The sequence below is a fragment of the Mustelus asterias genome, chromosome 15 (genome assembly GCF_964213995.1).
Source record: "Mustelus asterias chromosome 15, sMusAst1.hap1.1, whole genome shotgun sequence".
NCBI lineage: Eukaryota > Metazoa > Chordata > Chondrichthyes > Carcharhiniformes > Triakidae > Mustelus > Mustelus asterias.
The window spans coordinates 2,884,592-2,904,086 of record NC_135815.1 but is presented as its reverse complement, the minus strand read 5'-3'; the positions used below and the strand labels follow the sequence as shown (position 1 = coordinate 2,904,086).

General features: G+C 43.7%; 1 protein-coding gene across 1 annotated transcript in view; it reads left to right on the top strand.

Annotated features, from left to right (window-relative positions):
* LOC144504273 (guanylate-binding protein 1-like) overlaps nucleotides 1–14,712 on the top strand; it is a 28,888-nt gene extending 14,176 nt beyond the window's left edge. The window contains exons 7-10 of the mRNA XM_078229370.1: nucleotides 3,261–3,538; nucleotides 4,129–4,341; nucleotides 5,032–5,134; nucleotides 14,230–14,712. Coding sequence (XP_078085496.1) covers nucleotides 3,261–3,538; nucleotides 4,129–4,341; nucleotides 5,032–5,134; nucleotides 14,230–14,477 — 842 coding nt within the window. The 3' untranslated portion in view covers nucleotides 14,478–14,712. The remainder of the gene's footprint in view (nucleotides 1–3,260; nucleotides 3,539–4,128; nucleotides 4,342–5,031; nucleotides 5,135–14,229) is intronic.
* The last annotated feature ends 4,783 nt before the right edge of the window (nucleotides 14,713–19,495 follow it).

Genomic DNA, 19,495 nt, shown 5'->3' with positions numbered 1-19,495 from the left:
AACAAAAATGAAATCCATGTGATAAAAGAAGCAGTATGGAGACAAAATTGGCTAATGGATAGAAAATGGAAACTGTGAATGACTTTTTTTTCAGACAGGAGGGAAGTGGGATTACCCAAATTCAGTTCCTGGGCCCCAGTTGTCTCTGATGTTGATCACTTAGACTTGGAGTGTGCAGAGCAAAATTTAAAATTTGAAGATAGAGCGAAACTTGGAAGTGTTATTTCTTTTTCAACAATGAGGAAGACAGTAATAGACCTCAGGAGGCTATTGTCAGAATGATGAAATGGATAATGGATAAGTGAGAGGGCATGGGATCCAAGGGGCTGCTGCCCTGTGGATCCAGAACTGGCTTGCCCAAAGGAAGCAGAGAGTGTGTATAGATGGGTCTTTTTCTAAATGGAGGTCGGTCACCAGTGGTGTGCCCCAGGGATCTGTTCTGGGACCCTTGCTGTTTGTCATTTTTATAAATGACCTGGATGAGGAAGTGGAGGGATAGGTTGGTAAGTTTGCCGACGACACGAAGGTTGGTGGGGTTGTGGATAGTCTGGAGGGATGTCAGAAGTTACAGAGGGACATAGATAGGATGCAAGACTGGGCGGAGAAGTGGCAGATGGACGTCAACCCAGATAAATGCGTAGTGGTCCATTTTGGCAGGTCAAATGGGATGAAGGGTTACAATATAAAGGGAAAGACTCTTAGTACGGTAGAGGATCAGAAGGACCTTGGGGTCCGGGTCCATAGGACTCTAAAATCGGCCCCGCAGGTGGAGGAGGTGGTTAAGAAGGCGTATGGTGTGCTGGCCTTTATCAATCGAGGGATTGAGTTTAGGAGTCCGGATAATGATGCAGCTATATAAGACCCTCGTCAGACCCCACTTGGAGTACTGTGCTCAATACTGGTCACCTCATTACAGGAAGGATGTGGAAAAGATTGAAAGGGTGCAGAGGCGATTTACAAGGATGTTGCCTGGATTGAGTGGCATGCCTTATGAGGATATATATATATTATATATTAACGATCTAGATGACGGGACTGGGAGCATTCTGGCCAAGTTTGCCGATGATACAAAGATAGGTGGAGGGGCAGGTAGTATTGAGGAGGTGGGGAGGCTGCAGAAAGATTTAGACAGTTTAGGAGAGTGGTCCAAGAAGTGGCTGATGAAATTCAACGTGGGCAAGTGCGAGGTCGTACACTTTGGAAAAAAGAATAGAGGCATGGACTATTTTCTAAACGGTGACAAAATTCATAATGCTAAAGTGCAAAGGGACTTGGGAGTCCTAGTCCAGGATTCTCTAAAGGTAAACTTGCAGGTTGAGTCCGTAATTAGGAAAGCAAATGTAATGTTGTCATTTATCTCAAGAGGCTTGGAATACAAAAGCAGGGATGTACTTCTGAGGCTTTATAAAGCACTGGTTAGGCCCCATTTGGAGTACTGTGAGCAATTTTGGGCCCCACACCTCAGGAAGGACATACTGGCACTGGAGCGGGTCCAGCGGAGATTCACACGGATGATCCCAGGAATGGTAGGCCTGACATACGATGAACGTCTGAGGATCGTGGGATTATATTCATTGGAGTTTAGGAGGTTGAGGGGAGATCTGATAGAAACTTACAAGATAATGAACGGCTTAGATAGGATGGACGTAGGGAAGTTGTTTCCATTAACAGGGGAGACTAGGACGCGGGGGCACAGCCTTAGAATAAAAGGGAGTCACTTTAGAACAGAGATGAGGAGAAATTTCTTCAGCCAGAGAGTGGTGGGTCTGTGGAATTCATTGCCACAGAGGGCTGTGGAGGCCGAGACGTTGAGCGTCTTCAAGACAGAAATTGATAAATTCTTGATTTCTCGAGGAATTAAGGGCTATGGGGAGAGAGCGGGTAAATGGAGTTGAAATCAACCATGATTGAATGGTGGAGTGGACTCGATGGGCCGAATGGCCTTACTTCCGCTCCTATGTCTTATGGTCTTATGGTCTTATGGTCTAGGATAGGCTGAGGGAACTCGGTCTTTTCTCCTTGGAGAGACGTAGGATGAGAGGAGACCTAATAGAGGTATCTAAAATGTTGAGAGGCACAGATCGGGTGGACTCTCAGTGGCTTTTTCCCAGGGTGGAAATGGCTGCTACGAGAGGACACAGGTTTAAGGTGCTGGGGGGTAGGTACAGGGGAAATGTTAGGGGGAAGTTTTTCACACAGAGGGTGGTGGGTGAGTGGAATCGGCTGCCGTCAGTGGTGGTGGAGGCAAACTCAATAGGGTATTTTAAGAGACTCCTGGATGAGTACATGGGACTTAATAGGATGGAGGGTTATAGGTAGGCCTAAAAGGTAGGGATATGTTCGGCACAACTTGTGGGGCCAAAGGGCCTGTTTTGCGCTGTAGTTTTCTTTGTTTCTATGTTTCTATAATACATGGCAGATGAAATCTAACATAGAAAAATGTGATAAAGCTCTGGTAGGAAAAATGAGGAGAGCCAAATGGGGCAATTGGCACGTTAACAGCCTTCTGAACTTGTTCTGTCACATTCAAAGATTTGTCTATATTAACCTTCAAGCCTCTGTTCCAGAACTGCCTTTAAAATTGTTCCAGCTCAGCCTTTCTCCCTATCAACATGTATCACTCGACACTTCTCTGGACTAAATTTCCTTTTTATTCATCTGTGGGACATGGGCATCGCTGGCTGGCCAGCACTTATTGCCCATCCCTTGTTGCCTTTGGAGGGCAGTTGAGAGTCAACCGCATTGTTGTGGCTCTGGAGTCACATGTAGGCCAGACCAGGTAAGGACAGCAGATTTCCTTCCCTAAAGGACATTAGTGAACCAGATGGGTTTTTCTGACAATTGACAATGGTTTCATGGTCATCAGAAGATTCTTAATTCCAGATATTTTTAATGGAATTCAAATTCCACCATCTGTCGTGGCGGATTCGAACCCGGGTCCCAAAAGTATTAGTTGGGTTTCTGGATGAATAGTCTGGCGATAATACCACTCGACCTTTGCCTTTGCCTCGGGGACCCTGCCATGTGTCTGCCAATTTCATCAGTCTGTTTACATCCTCCTGAACTCTTTACTGTATTTCTGAGTTGTGAAGAAAGGCCATCAACACAAAACGTCACCCTGATGTTTCTACCCCAACATTTCTTCCTGAAGATGCTGAGTGTTTCCAGCATTTACTGTTTGTAATTCAGATTTTCAGCATCTGAAAAACATTGTTTTTAATTTTAATTTCTCAATGTGATATTTTTATTGGTTTCTCTAGTATTTGCACATCTTGTGAATACATATGTTGACACAATTGGCAGTGGAAAGCTTGCCATTCTTGACAAAGTTGTTGCGACGTTGGCTGAAGCAGAGAATGAGAAAGCAGTGAATGAAGCTAAGAAACACTATGAAGTGAATATGAATCAGGAGGTGGTTCTCCCAACAGAAACTGCTGCGGAACTGAATAACATTCATGAAAAGTGTCACAAAGAAGCATTTGACATTTTCCTGAAACGTGCTTTAGGGAGCACTGAGAAGCACAAAGACAAACTGGAGGTTTGTACCAGCTGAACAAATGTAACACATCAACTTTACTATCAATGGCAAGAATAGTTTCAGAAAAATTATAATCACAATTCCAAATACAATAAAAATATTGTGATTGGAATTGTGTTATGAAGCAGACGAATATTCAACCTTGTGTCCACTGGAGTTTGGAAGAGTAAGAGGTGACTTGATTGAGGTGATCTAAGATCCTAAGGGGTATCGACAAGGTGGATGTGGAGACAATGTTTCCTCTTGTCAGAGAATCTAGGACTAGGCACTATCGTTTAAAAATAAGGAATCGCCCATTTAAGACAGAGATGATGCGAAAAGTTTTCTCGGAGGGTTGTGGGTCTTTGGAATTCTCTTCCTAGAACAGTGGTGAGAGCAGAGTCTTTGAATATTTTTAAGGTGAAGTGGATAGGTTCTTGGTCAGCGATGGGGTGATAGGTTATCAGGAGTGGCAGGATACAGATTTGAGATTACTATCAGATCAGTCACGATCTTATTAAATGGCCAAGCAGACTTAATGGGCTGAATGGCCTCATCCTGGCCCACGTTTGCATGTTTGTAACCTAATTAACTTCTCTTGACATTCACAGGCTGTTGTTAAGAAAATCTTTGAAGATTATAGTAAAAGAAATGAAAAGAAATCTGAGGAAAAATGCAAAGACCTATTGAAGGAACTATTTGAGGAAATAGATACAAAAATAACAAGTAACAGCTATGCAAAGGCTGGAGGATACGTTGAGTATCTGACAGATCGAAAAGATGCTGTGAAAAGTTATAATTCAAATCCACAAAAAGGAGTTAAGGTAATTGTTAAGACTTTTCATATAATCAAAATGATTGTTCATAATAATATGATGCAGTTTTTGTCTGTTAGGACTATTTAGACTGATCATCTGAAATAATGTAGCTGTTGTGGGTTTATTTGGTGGGACTATGATGCCTGAAACAAGAGGAATCAAGTGGACACATTCATTCTTCAACACCATTTTCACCTGGGACAGACATGAGTGATAGAAATCTTTTTTTATGTGGTGAGAAATGCATGATAAATTTGTAAAAGTCTTGGCCTGCAAATTCTTTCGGAGTTGCAGTTGAGTTGGATCGCCACTCCACTCTTCTTTCCATTCTGGAAAGTAAATACGCTCCTGTCTTGCCAGATCTTCCAGCTCAGGGCCAGGTGAGGCCACTCTAGTGCAGAGGGCTCCTTGAGTCCTACACTCAAGTCTAGGTGAGTCGAATGTAAGGAAGCCACGCCCTAATTTTTACAGCACTGGCTGCCATAAAGCATGACGTGGAGAATCTAGGACTAGGATGTGCCATAAAGCAAGCAAGTTTAAAGCCAGAGAGAAGGTAAATGTTTTAAATTCAGTGGGCAGGCATTTGGGGATGAGATTTGTGGTGGTCTGGGGTTAGCACCACTCTTTGGGAAGGGTGTGAAGGCGCAGTCTTTTTGAAATCATCATGTTAAGATTTTTTATCTGTTCACTCAATAGGCAAAGGAAATTCTTAAAGAGTTTCTCGATCAGAAAATGTCTGAATCGGAGTGCATTCGACAGATGGATCAGGGACTCACAGAACAACAAAAGAGAATAGAAGGCAAGCAATTTTCTCCAAACATGTTAATTCCTCTGGCCAGGAACTTCCTTTGAACTGTTCTCACTCTGATTCCATAACTTTACCAGAAGTGTTTCAAACTTAATCCCCGTGACATGTGTACATATCACAGGTACACATCAGTGATACACCAGTATATACCAGTGATAAGGAAGGACTGTAGAAAATGAGATAATCAGCCATGGATATCTAAGAAAATAAAGGCGGGTATCAAATTGAACGAAAATGCATACAAACTGGCAAAGATTAGTGGGAACCTAGAGGATTGGGAAATCTTTAAAGATCAGGAGAAAGCCATGAAAAGAGCTATAAAGAAAAGTAAGATGGATTATGAGAGTAAACTTGCTCAGAATATAAAAACAGATCGCAAAGGTTTCTACAAATATATCAAACGAAAAAGAGTGGCGAAAGTAAACATTGGTCCTTTAGAAGATGAGAAGGGGGATGTAATAACTGGAAATGAGAAAATGGCTGAGGCATTGAACAGGTATTTTGTGTCGGTCTTCACAGTGGAAGACACAAATAACACGCCAAAAATTGATGACAGGAAGGCTTTGGCAGGTGAGAACCTAGAAACTATCATTATCACGAAAGAGGTAGTGTTGGGCAAGTTAATGGGGCTAAAGGCAGACAAGTCTCCTGGTCCTGATGGAATGCATCCCAGGGCACTAAAAGAGATGGCGGGAGAAATAGCAAATGCACTGGTGGTAATTTACCAAAATTTGCTGGACTCGGAGGTGGTTCCCGCAGATTGGAAAACAGCAAATGTGACGCCACTGTTTAAAAAAGGAGATAGACAAAAGGCAGGTAACTATAGGCCGGTTAGCTTCACTTCTGTAGTAAGGAAAATGCTTGAATCTATCATCAAGGAAGAAATAGCGAGACATCTGGATATAAATTGTCCCATTGGGAAGACGCAGCATGGGTTCATGAAGGGAAGGTCATGTTTGACTAATTTGGTGGAATTCTTTGAGAACATTACATGTGCAGTGGACAATGGGTAACCTGTGGATGTGGTGTATCTGCATTTCCAGAAGGCATTTGACAAGGTGCCGCACCAAAGACTATTACATAAGATAAAGGTGCACAGTGTTACGGGTAATGTATCAGCATGGATAGAGGATTGGTTTACTAACAGAAAGCAAAGAGTGGGGGTAAATGGGTGTTTTTCTGGTTGGCGATCAGTGACCAGTGATGTGCCTCAGGGATCAGTGTTGGGACCGCAATTGTTTACGATTTACATAGATGATTTGGAGTTGGGGACCAAGTGTAGTGTGTCAAAATTCGCAGATGACACTAAGATGGGTGGAAGAGCAAGGTGTGCGGAGGATGCTGAAAGTCTGCAAAGGGATATAGATAATTTAAGTGAGTGGGTGAGAGTTTGGCAGATGGAGTACAATGTTAGTAAATGTGAGGTCATCCACTTTGGTAGGAATAACAGCAAAATGGAATATTATTTAAATGGTAAAAAATTGCAGGATGCTGCTGTGCAGAGGGACCTGGGTGTCCTTGTGCAGGAATCTGAAGGAGTTGGTTTGCAAGTGCAGCACGTAATTACATAGAACATAGAACAGTACAGCACAGAACAGGCCCTTCGGCCCACGATGTTGTGCCGAGCTTTATCTGAAACCAAGATCAAGCTATCACACTCCCTATCATCCTGGTGTGCTCCATGTGCCTATCCAATAACCGCTTAAATGTTCCTAAAGTGTCTGACTCCACTATCACTGCAGGCAGTCCATTCCACACCCCAACCCTCTCTGCGTAAAGAACCTACCTCTGATATCCTTCCTGTATCTCCCACCACGAACCCTATAGTTATGCCCCCTTGTAATAGCTCCATCCACCCGAGGAAATAGTCTTTGAACGTTCACTCTATCTATCCCCTTCATCATTTTATAAACCTCTATTAAGTCTCCCGTCAGCCTCCTCCACTCCAGAGAGAACAGCCCTAGTTCCCTCAACCTTTCCTCATAAGACCTACGCTCCAAACCAGGCAGCATCCTGGTAAATCTCCTCTGCACTCTTTCCAGCGCTTCCACATCCTTCTTATAGTGAGGTGACCAGAACTGCACACAATATTCCAAATGTGGTCTCACCAAGGTCCTGTACAGTTGCAGCATAACCCCACGGCTCTTAAACTCCAACCCCCTGTTAATAAAAGCTAACACACTATAGGCCTTCTTCACAGCTCTATCCACTTGAGTGGCAACCTTTAGAGATCTGTGGATATGGACCCCAAGATCTCTCTGTTCCTCCACAGTCTTCAGAACCCTACCTTTGACCCTGTAATCCACATTTAAATTAGTCCTACCAAAATGAATCACCTCACATTTATCAGGGTTAAACTCCATTTGCCATTTTTCAGCCCAGCTTTGCATCCTATCTATGTCTCTTTACAGCCTACAACAGCCCTCCACCTCATCCACTACTCCACCAATCTTGGTGTCATCAGCAAATTTACTGATCCACCCTTCAGCCACCTCCTCTAAGTCATTAATAAAAATCACAAAGAACAGAGGACCAAGCACTGATCCCTGTGGCACTCCGCTAGCAACCTGCCTCCAGTCCGAAAATTTTCCATCCACCACCACCCTCTGTCTTCGATCAGATAGCCAGTTACCTATCCAATCGGCCAACTTTCCCTCTATCCCACATCTCCTTACTTTCATCATAAGCCGACCATGGGGGACCTTATCAAACGCCTTACTAAAATCCATGTATATGACATCAACTGCCCTACCTTCATCAACACACTTAGTTACCTCCTCAAAAAATTCAATCAAATTTGTGAGGCACGACTTGCCCTTCACGAATCCGTGTTGACTATCCCGGATTAATCCGCATCTTTCTAAATGGTCGTAAATCCCATCCCTAAGGACCTTTTCCATCAATTTACCAACCACCGAAGTAAGACTAACCGGTCTATAATTACCAGGGTCATTTCTATTCCCTTTCTTAAACAGAGGAACAACATTCGCCACTCTCCAGTCCTCTGGCACCATCCCCGTGGACAGCGAGGACCCAAAGATCAAAGCCAAAGGCTCTGCAATCTCATCTCTTGCCTCCCAAAGAATCCTAGGATATATTTCATCAGGCCCAGGGGACTTATCGACCTTCAGTTTATTCAAAACTGCCAGGCCATCCTCCCTCCGAACATCTATTTCCTCCAGCCTATTAGCCTGTAACACCTTCTCTTCCTCAAAAACATGGCCCCTCTCCTTGGTGAACACTGAAGGAAAGTATTCATTCATCACCTTGCCTATCTCTACTGACTCTATACACAAGTTCCCACTACTGTCCTTGACCGGCCCTAACCTCACCCTGGTCATTCTTTTATTCCTCACATAAGAGTAAAAAGCCTTGGGGTTTTCCATGATCCGACCCGCCAAGGACTTCTCATGTCCCCTCCTAGCTCTCCTAAGCCCCTTTTTCAGCTCATTCCTTGCTAACTTGTAACCCTCAATCGGGCCATCTGAACCTTGTTTCCTCATCCCTACATAAGCTTCCCTCTTCCTTTTCAGAAGAAATTAAGAAGGCAAATGGAATTTTGTCCTTCATTGCGAGAGGGATGGAGTTTAAAAACAGCAAGATTATGTTGCAGCTGTATAAGGTGCTGGTGAGGTCACACCAAAACTGTACTGTGTATAGTTTTGGTCTCCTTACTTGAGAAAGGATATACTGGCACTGGAGGGGGTGCAGAGGAGAGTCACTAGGTTGATTTCGGAGTTGAGGGGGTTGGCTTATGAGGAGAGACTGAGTAGACTGGGGCTATACTCTTTGGAATTCAGAAGAATGAGGGGAGATCTTATAGAAACATATAAGATTATGAAGGGAATAGATAAGATAGAAGCAGGGAAGTTGTTCCCACAGGTGGGTGAAACTAGAACTAGGGGGCATAGCCTCAAAATAAGGGGAAGCAGATTTAGGACTGAGTTGAGGAGGAACTTCTTTACACAAAGGGTTGTGAATCTGTGGAATTCCCTGCCCAGTGAAGCAGTTGAGGCTACCTCATTGAATGTTTTTAAGGTAAGGATAGATAAATTTTTGAACAGTAAAGGAATTAAGGGTTATGGTGAGCGGGTGGGTAAGTGGAGCTGAATCCACAAAGATCAGCCATGATCTTATTCAATGGTGGAGCAGGCTCAAGGGGTTAGATGGCCAAGTCCTGCTCCTAAGTCTTATGTTCTTATATCGTGCTGCTATTGGCTCCTAATCCAGTTGACATAAATTCTATAAACACTTCGGAGAAAACTTCATATCCAGCACTGTATCCCCATAACTACTATAACACTGATAGAATATGCAGCATTTAGTATCCTGCTGGATCAAGCCCTCATTTTAGTGTCAGCATTCAAAGTAAAAAGTTCAAACCCCAGTCCAGCCTATCCCAGAACCCTTGCATTAAATTCTGGATTGGTATCCAGTGCAATGTGATTGGTGGTGTTGTGGAGTTTTCTTTGATGTTCCACCTTTTAGTGCATTTACTACTTTTTTTCCTTCAAGTACCCAGACAGAGCCATAGATTATTTCACAATGATCATTCATTCTATAGCTATAGAATTCTATCTTTTCATCTGTGACCAGCTAGAGTACAGAACTGAGGAACACACAAGCAGATATAGTTTCAAATTTGATTACAAGTAACTAACATGTACCAATCAAGGTATAGGAGTGATCTCTATCCCGTCACAAGTATTGATTTAGATTACATCATGCATAAGTTACAAATGTTAAACACCAATCACTACCATCGAAATCTTTCTTAATTATAATATCCAATCAGCATGAAGACTTAGTCATGTTAGCTGCCCTAATTCATCATTGTTACAAGTTATTATTGACGTCCCAGCTTGTGTCTGTGTTTGTGGATATCAATCACTTCTCAGATGTCTGACTGACTCAATTCTCTCAGACTTAAACCCATCTGGTTCACTAATGTCCTTAAGGGAAGGAAATCTGCCATCTTTACCTGGTCGGGCCTACATGTGACTTCAGACACACAGCAATGTGGTTGACTCTCAACTGCCCTCCAAGGGCAACTAATGATGGGCAATAAATGCTGACCAGCGATGCCCATGTTTCATGATTGAACAAAAACTAAGGACCTTGATGCTTATTTGGTCAACTTTAATAAAGACCTCTGGTTTCTTTTATAGCAGCTTCTGTGATTTTTAAACTTATGTGATTATTAACCCTTTCATGTGTGTAAGAACTTTAAAAAACAAGAACAGGAGCAGAGCATTTGTCCTCTGATGCCTGTTCTGCCGTACAGATGAGATAATAGCTGTTGTATGCTTTATATTCAGTAGGTCTCATGAAGAGGTTCTTAGTCTTGTATTGCTAATCATAAGTGTTCATTGGTATCACATAACTAAGTACAAATAAACAGTTATGCGCTAACTCCATGCTTACTTCTGTACAGGCCTCTGTCTGGTCCACAACTCTCTCCAGTCTCAAGTCCTGTAACCCTTTACAGGTCACTGTAGGCGGCACTGTACCCAGTCCCACATTAACCCTTGCTATGCCAGATACCCTTATACTACACCTCCCCTAAATTTCTAACTAATGCATTTACCTTATAATTGAGCTGTCTCTTCTTCTTCCCCTCAAGTCTCTGACTTTACAGATTCAGGCAGTCTGGAGGTTTGATGAATCTTCCAGATCTCATTCTGGTCACAATCGGAGAAGTGCATGATGACTTTGCTCCATTGATTGGGGAAAATTTTGTTTACTTGGGGGTTCTGTCATCTGCTTGTCTTTCTGGCACTTGATCATCTTCTTCTGATAGTTTCAAGCAGATAGCAGGAGGTTTACCTTGAGGGATGAGGAAGAGGCTTCTTCTCTTCATCCTGATCGTAACTCTCGGTGAATGGATGACGTGTGACCTTGGCTGACTATTCCCCGTGCAGACAAAGAGCCCTCTCTTTCAAGGTTCCTGGTTCATACTCTGTCCCCTTTCGGTAACTGAGGCAGGTTTCTGGTATGGTACCTGTAATAACTTGGCAATACCTTGCAATGTATGTGGAAGCCTGCTGCTCTTTGTAGGTCTGTTCTCAGTCCTGAATATTTTGGTTGTTAATGACTGTCAATCTTGAGATTAGTTTCTTTGAGAGGAAGGGAATTGAGTTCTCTGCCCATCAGGAGTTCTGTGGGACTAGCCCACATTGCTTTGGGATGGATGTGTGAGTTAATGGATGTGCTGTTGGTAAGGTGTCATTTTTTTCACAGGAGAGTTTTAAGAGTGCAGATGTCTCTTTCTGTCTTATCATTCGATTGTGGGTATCTTGGGGAGCTGGTATGGTGTTGAAAGCTGTAACTGTTGGAAAATTGGGCAAAGTATTTGTTTGCGAATTGTGGGTTGTTATCAGACATCACCTGGGCCAGGAGGGCCATGGCCCACAAATTGTTTCTACTGCAGCAAGAACACAGAAAAAAATCATTGAAACCTCTTCACTGGACTGTTCCACACCAATTTAATTCAGTTCAAGGCTAATTAGATGTTCCACACAATGTCCACTTAAAATATGTGATGTCACTGTAGTTTTCCCCATGACAACGGCATCTCAATGGGTTCTGTCTTTCACACATACCCATGATAATGGAATGAGGTGTAACTTTGGAATTGTACCTAGTGCAGGAGTTCAGGGTGACACAGTATACCAGGGTTTTGAGCTTGTACAGAGCGATATAAATTAGCTCATATAATGCTGCACGAGTTCCAAATTGTTGCATATGACCCTATTGAATGATGGGACAGACACAAGGGGCCGAATGGCCTACTCCCATTCCTATTTCCTGTGGTCTTAAAACATACATCCTTGACCAAGTTTTGTCATGTTTTCTAATATCTCATCATATGGGTCAATGTCAAAATTTATTTAATAATGCCACTGTGCATTAGCACTTTGGGATGTTTGAACAAAGTTAAAGGTGTTATATAAATGAAAATAGTTGCTGTTCTTATTGATTCGCCGATAAGCCATAAATAAAAAGATAAATTGTGGATAGCCAAGATGATAAAAGAAACTGTCAGGGAAATTGAAATTTCAGAGGGAAAAGGCTGCTCAGGGAGACGAGAGATGAAATCGCTGGGCCTCTGACACAAATCTTTGTCTCGTCACTGGACACAGGTGAGGTCCGAGAGGATTGGAGGATAGCTAATGTGGTCCCGTTATTTAAGAAGGGTAAGAAGGATAACCCGGGAAATTATAGGCTGGTGAGCTTGATGTCCGTGGTAGGGAAGTTGTTGGAGAGGATTCTTAGAGATAGGATGGAGAAGATGGATAGGTGGAGAAGGTAGTGAATAAGGCATATGGTATGCTTGCCTTTATAAGACGGGGCATAGAGTATAAAAGTTGGGGTCTGATGTTGCAGTTGTATAGAATGTTGGTTCGGCCGCATTTGGAATATTGCGTCCAGTTCTGGTCGCCACACTACCAGAAGGACGTGGAGGCTTTAGAGAGAGTACAGAGGAGGTTTACCAGGATGTTGCCTGGTATGGAGGGGCTTAGTTATGAGGAGAGATTGGGTAAACTGGGGTTGTTCTCACGGGAAAGACGGAGGATGAGGGGAGACTTAATAGAGGTGAATAAAATTATGAAAGGCATAGATAGGGTGAACGGTGGGAAGCTTTTTCCCAGGTCGGTGGTTACGTTCACGAGGGGTCATAGGTTCAAGGTGACGGGGGGGAGGTTTAACACAGATATCAGAAGGACGTATTTTACACAGAGGGTGGTGGGGGCCTGGAATGCGCTGCCGGGCAAGGTGGTGGAGGCGGACACACTGGGAACGTTTAAGAATAATCTCGATAGCCACATGAACGGAGTGGGAATGGAGGGATACAAAAGAATGGTCTAGTTTGGACCAGGGAGCGGCGTGAGCTTGGCGGGCCAAAGGGCCTGTCCCTGTGCTGTATTGTTCTTTGTTCTTTGTTCTTTGTTAGTGCGGCGAGAGACCCGGTCTAAATCTAAAACAGACAAAAGTTTGAGAGGGATTGGGATCGGGTTTATGGAGATGAACATGTGGGAGGCTGGTCAGGAGGCTGCTGGAATAGATAAGAAGTCATCAAGTTGAAATAGCAATGTACAGATGGAAAGAAATTAATATGGTGAGGCAGTGGGAGCTAGACTAACACGGTGAGTGGTGAGATTGGGGAGTTGGAAGCTGGTCTTGGGAAGGGGGTGAGGAACATGGCCAGCATTCTAACCTTTGTGACTCCAGTCCTACATACTTAATAACAGCCTTTTGAAGTGACTTCACAAACCAATACACTCAGTTGTGTTAAACCATTGCAAATTAGATGACAATTAATGAGAACTAGGGCGTGCGTTACAATCCTAATCCATAATCTGAATCATGTCACAGGTCATAGAGTCATAGAGCCTTAGGGGTTTACAGCATGGAAACAGGCCCTTCGGCCCAACTTGTCCATACCACCCTTTTTTAAAAATCCCTAAGTAGTCCCAATTGCCCGCATTTGGCCCATATCTCTCTATACCCATCTTACTCATGTAACTGTCCAAATGCTTTTTTAATGACAAAATTGTACCCACTTCTACTACTACCTCTGGCAGCTTGTTCCTGACACTCACCACCCTCTGTGTGAAAAAATTGCCCCTCTGGACACTTTTGTATCTCTCCCCTCTCACCTTAAACCTATGCCCTCTAGTTTTAGACTCCCCTACCTTTGGGAAAAGATATTGACTATCTAGCTGATCTGTGCCCCTCATTATTTTATAGACCTCTTTAAGATCACCCCTCAGCCTTCTACACTCCAGAGAAAAAAGTCCCAGCCTCTCCTTATGACTCAAACCATCAAAAGTCCCGGTAGCATCCTAGTAAATCTTTTCTGCACTCTTTCTAGTTTAATAATATCCTTTCTATAATAGGGTGACCAGAACTGTTCACGGTGTTCCAAATGCGGCCATACCAATGTCTTGTACCTTAAGATCACCTTCATATGTAACCAGGTGGAAGCATTATGACATCACTGTGTTGCATAGTTTAATAAGTTGTGATTAATTCATCCAATGTTGTTAAAAATCCTCAAGGATTAATATTTGTAATTTTTACAGCTGAGAAAGAAAAACAGGCCCAGCTGGAGCTGCAAAAAGCTGCAAATGATCATCAGTTGCAAATGATGAAAGAGATGATGGAATCTGTGGCACGGAGCAATGAACAAATGATGAACAAATTCATGAAAATTTTGGAGGATGAGAGGGAAGCAGCAAAGAGACAAACGATGGAACTTGATGAACTAAAGCTTAGAGAGCGTGCAAAAATGGAAAAAGAAAGTAATTCTCCCCCCTGTACCATACAGTGAAGAACATTAATATGGTGAGGAGGTAGGAGTTAGACTAACATGGTGAGGTATTTCAGTCAAAATGGAGAATAATTACTCAAGTAACCATGGTGAACCTATTTTTCATACAGCACAATCGAAGGTGGATTTGCAATGAAACTTTGATTTGTATCACACACATGTCTGCTGTAATTTTATACAATACTGTTACTTGCTCTGCTGTCAATTATTTTCAATCAATAAAGGCTGCAACTGAGACGTGTGCCAGTGTTTGAGAGTTGAGGCTGCACACAGACAAATTCTTTTATTCTCCCATGGGATGTGGGTGTCACTGGCAAGGCCGACATTTGTTCCTCATCCCTAATTGTCCCTGAACTGACCACTTCAGAGGTGCAGTTCGAGTCAGCCACATCGCTGTGGCTCTGGAGTCACATGTACAAAGGACAAAACAAAGAACAAAGAAAAGTACAGCAGAGGAACAGCCCCTTCGGCCCTCCAAGCTTACGCCGATCATCATGCCCGAACTAAACTAAAACCGTATGCACTTACTGAGTCCACATCCTTCCATTCCCATCCTATTCATGTGTTCGTCTAGTTGTCCCTTAAATGCCACAATCGCACCTGCTCCCACCACCTCCCCAGGCAGCGCATTCCAGACATTCACCACCCTCTGTGTAAAAAACATGCCTCGCGCATCTCCTCTAAACTTGCCCCCACGCACCTTAAACCTATGTCCCCTAGTACTTGACATTTCTACCCTTGGAAAGAGCATCTGACGATCCACTCTGTCCATGCCATTCATAATCTTGGAGACCTCTATCAGGTCACCCCTCAACCTCCGTCATTGCAGTGAGAACAAACCAAGTTTATCCAACCTCTCCTCATAGCGAATAGCCTCCAGACCAGGCAACATCCTGGTAAACCTCTTCTGTACCCTCTCCAAAGCATCCTCATCCTTCTGGTTGTGTGACGACCAGAATTGTACACAATATTCCAAATGAGGCCCAACTAAGGTTCTGTACAGCTGCAGCATGACCTGCCAATTTTTATACTCAATACCCCAACCGATGAAAGCAAGCATAGAACCATAGAACATTACAGCACAGAAACAGGCCTTTTGGCCCTTCTGGGCTGTGCTGAATCATTTTTCTGCCTAGTCCCACTGACCTGCACCTGGACCATATTCCTCCACACCCCTCTCATCCATGTACCTGTCCAAGTTTTGCTTAAATGTTAAAAGTGAGCCCGCATTCACCACTTCATCTGGCAGCTCATTCCATACTCCCACCACTCTCTGTGTGAAGAAGCCCCCCCTAATATTCCCTTTAAACTTTTCCCCCTTCACCCTTAACCCATGTCCTCTAGTTTTTTTTCTCCCCTAGCCTCAGTGGAAGTGCATTCACTCTATCTATACTCATCATAATTTTATACACCTCTATCAAATCTCCCCTCATTCTTCTACGCTCCAGGGAATAAAGTCCTAACCTATTCAACCTTTCTCTGTAACTCAGTTTCTCAGGTCCCGGCAACATCCTTGTAAACCTTCCCTGCACTCTTTCAACCTTATTAATATCCTTCCTGTAATTAGGTGACCAAAACTGCACACAATACTCTAAATTCGGCCTCACCAATGTCTTATACAGCCTCACCATAACATTCCAACTCTTCTACTCAATACTTTGATTTATAAAGGCCAATGTACCAAAAGTGCTCTTTACGACCCTATCTACCTGTGACGCCACTTTTAGGGAATTATGTATCTGTATTCCCAGATCCCTCTGTTCTGCTGCACTCTTCAGTGTCCTACCATTTACCTTGTATGTTCTACCTTGGTTTGTCCTTCCAAAGTGCAATACCTCACACTTGTCTGCATTAAACTCCACCTGCCATTTTTCAGCCCATTTTTCTAGCTGGTCCAAATCCTTCTGCAAGCTTTGAAAACCTTCCTCACTGTCCACTACACCTCCAATCTTTGTATCATCAGCAAATTTGCTGATCCAACTGACCACATTATCATCCAGATCATTGATATAGATGACAAACAACACTGGACCCAGCACTGATCCCTGTGGCACACCACTAGTCACAGGCCTCCACTCAGAGAAGCAATCCTCCACCACCACTCTCTGGCTTCTTCCATTGAAAGAAGTCTCACAACACCAGGTTAAAGTCCAACAGATTTATTTGGTAGCAAATACCATAAGCTTCCATTGAGCCAATGTCCAATCCAATTTACTACCTCTCCATGTATAGCTAGCGACTGAACCTTCCTGACTAATCTACCACATGGGACCTTGTCAAAGGCCTTACTGAAGTTCATGTAGACAACATCCACTGCCTTCCCTTCATCCACTTTCCTGGTAACCTCCTCGAAAAACTCTAATAGATTGGTTAAGCATGACCTACCACGCACAAAGCCATGTTGACTCTCCCTAATAAGTCCCTGAATATCCAAATATTTGTCGATCCTATCTCTTTGGACTCCTTCCGATAATTTACCTACTACTGATGTCAAACTTACTGGCCTATAATTTCCCGCATTACTTTTTGAGCCTTTTTTAAACAACGGAACAACTTGAGCTATTCTCCAATCATCCGGCACCTCACCCGTGGATACCGACATTTTAAATATATCCGCCAGGGCCCCTGCAATTTCAACACTAGTCTCCTTCAAGGTCTGAGGGAATACCCTGTCCGGTCCTGGGGATTTATCCACTCTGATTTGCCTGAAGACAGCAAGCACCTCCTCCCCTTTAATCTGTATAGGTTCCATGACCTCCCTACTTGTTTGCCTTATTTCCATAGACTCCATGCCAGTTTCCTTAGTAAATACGGATGCAAAAAACCCATTTAATATCTCCCCATTTCTTTTGGTTCCATACATAGCCGACCACTCTGATCTTCAAGAGGACCAATTTTATCCCTTACTCTCCTTTTGCTCTTAATATACCTGTAGAAGCTCTTAGGATTATCCTTCACCTTGTCTGCCAAAGCAACCTCATGTCTTCTTTTAGCCCTCCTGATTTCTTTCTTAAGTAGTTTCTTGCACTTTTTATACTCCTCGAGCATCTTATTTGCTCCCTGTTGCCTATACATGTCATACATCTCTCTCTTCTTCTTTATCAGAGTTCCAATATCCCTCGAGAACCAAGGTTCCTTATTCTTATTCACTTTGCCTTTAATCCTGACAGGAACATACAAACTCTGCACTCTCAAAATTTCTCCTTTGAAGGCCTCCCACTTACCAATCACATCCTTGCCAGAGAACAGACCAATCCATGCTTTTTAGATCCTTTCTCATTTCTTCAAATTTGGCCTTTTTCCAGTTTAGAACCTCAACCCGAGGACCAGATCTATCTTTATCCATGATCAAGTTGAAACTAATGGCGTTATGATCACTGGAACCAAAGCGTTCCCCTACACACACTTCCGTCACATGTCCTAACTCGTTTCCTAATGGGAGATCTAATATTGCATCCTCTGTAGTTGGTACCTCTATATATTGATTTAGAAAATTTTCCTGAACACGTTTTACAAACTCTAACCCGTCTCGACCTTTAACAGTATGGGAGTCCCAATCTATATGTGGAAAATTAAAATCCCCGACTATTACAACTTTATGTTTCTTGCAGTTGCCTGCTATCTCTCTGCAGATTTGCTCCTCCAATTCTCGCTGACTATTGGGTGGTCTATAATACACCCCCATTAATGTGGTCATACCTTTCCTGTTTCTCAGCTCCACCCATATGGCCTCAGTAGACAAGCCCTCTAATCTGTCCTGCCTGAGCACTGCTGTAACATTTTCCCTGACTAGCAATGCCACCCCCCCATCCTTCATCCCTCTGCCTCTATCACGTCTGAAACATCGGAACCCTGGAACATTGAGCTGCCAGTCCTGCCCCTCCTGGAGCCAAGTTTCACTAATGGCTATACTGTCATAATTCCATGTGTCTATCCACGCCCACAGCTTGTCTGCCTTCCCCACAATACTCCTGGCATTGAAATAGACACACCTCAGAAGATTATTACCACCACACACAACCCTTCTATTTGTGATTTTGCATCAACTATTAACATCATTTATTTTCACCCCTGCTCCACTATCTGCTCTGGCACTCTGGTTCCCATCCCCCTGCAAATCTAGTTTAAACCCTCCCCAATAACACTAGCAAACCTCCCTGCAAGTATATTGGTCCCCTTGTAGTTCAGGTGTAACCCGTCTCTCTTGTACAGGTCCTACCTGCTCCAGAAGAGGTCCCAATGATCTAGAAATCTGAAACCCTGCCCCCTGCACCAGTTCCTCAGCCACGTGTTCATCTGCCTGAGCATCCTACTCTTACCCTCACTGGTACTCACTGAGATTACTACCCTCGGGGTCCTGCTTTTTAACTTCCTACCAAGCTCTCTATACTCACTCTTCAGGACCTCCTCACTCTTCCTTCCTCCGTCATTGGTACCGATGTGAACCATGACATCTGGCTGATCACCCTCCCACTTCAGAATGCTGTGCACGCGATCAGAGACATCCCTGACCCTGGCACCCGGGAGGCAACAAACCATCCGGGAGTCTCTGTCACGACCACAGAACCTCCTGTCTGTACCTCTGACTATCGAGTCCCCTATCACTAACGCTCTCCTCTTCTTCCACCCTCCCTTCTGCGCTGCAGAACCAGACTCAGTGCCAGAGATCCGGCTGCCGCAGCTTGCTCCAGGTAAGGCATCCCCCACAACAGTATCCAAATCGGTATACTTGTTGTGGAGGGGAAAGGCCAGCCTGCCCTTTCCCTTTCCCTTGCTTGACGGTAACCCAATTACCTGTGCTCTGTGCCTTTGGCGTAACTGCCTCCCTGAAGCTACTATCTATAAACTCCTCATTCTCCCGAATGATCCGGAGGTCACCCAGCTCCTGCTCCAGTCCCCTAACGCGGTTTGTTACGAGCTGCAGCTGGATGCACCTCCTGCAGGTGTTGTTGTCAGGGACACCGGAGGTCTCCCTGACTTCCCACATCCTGCAAGAGAAGCATTCCAACATCCTGCCT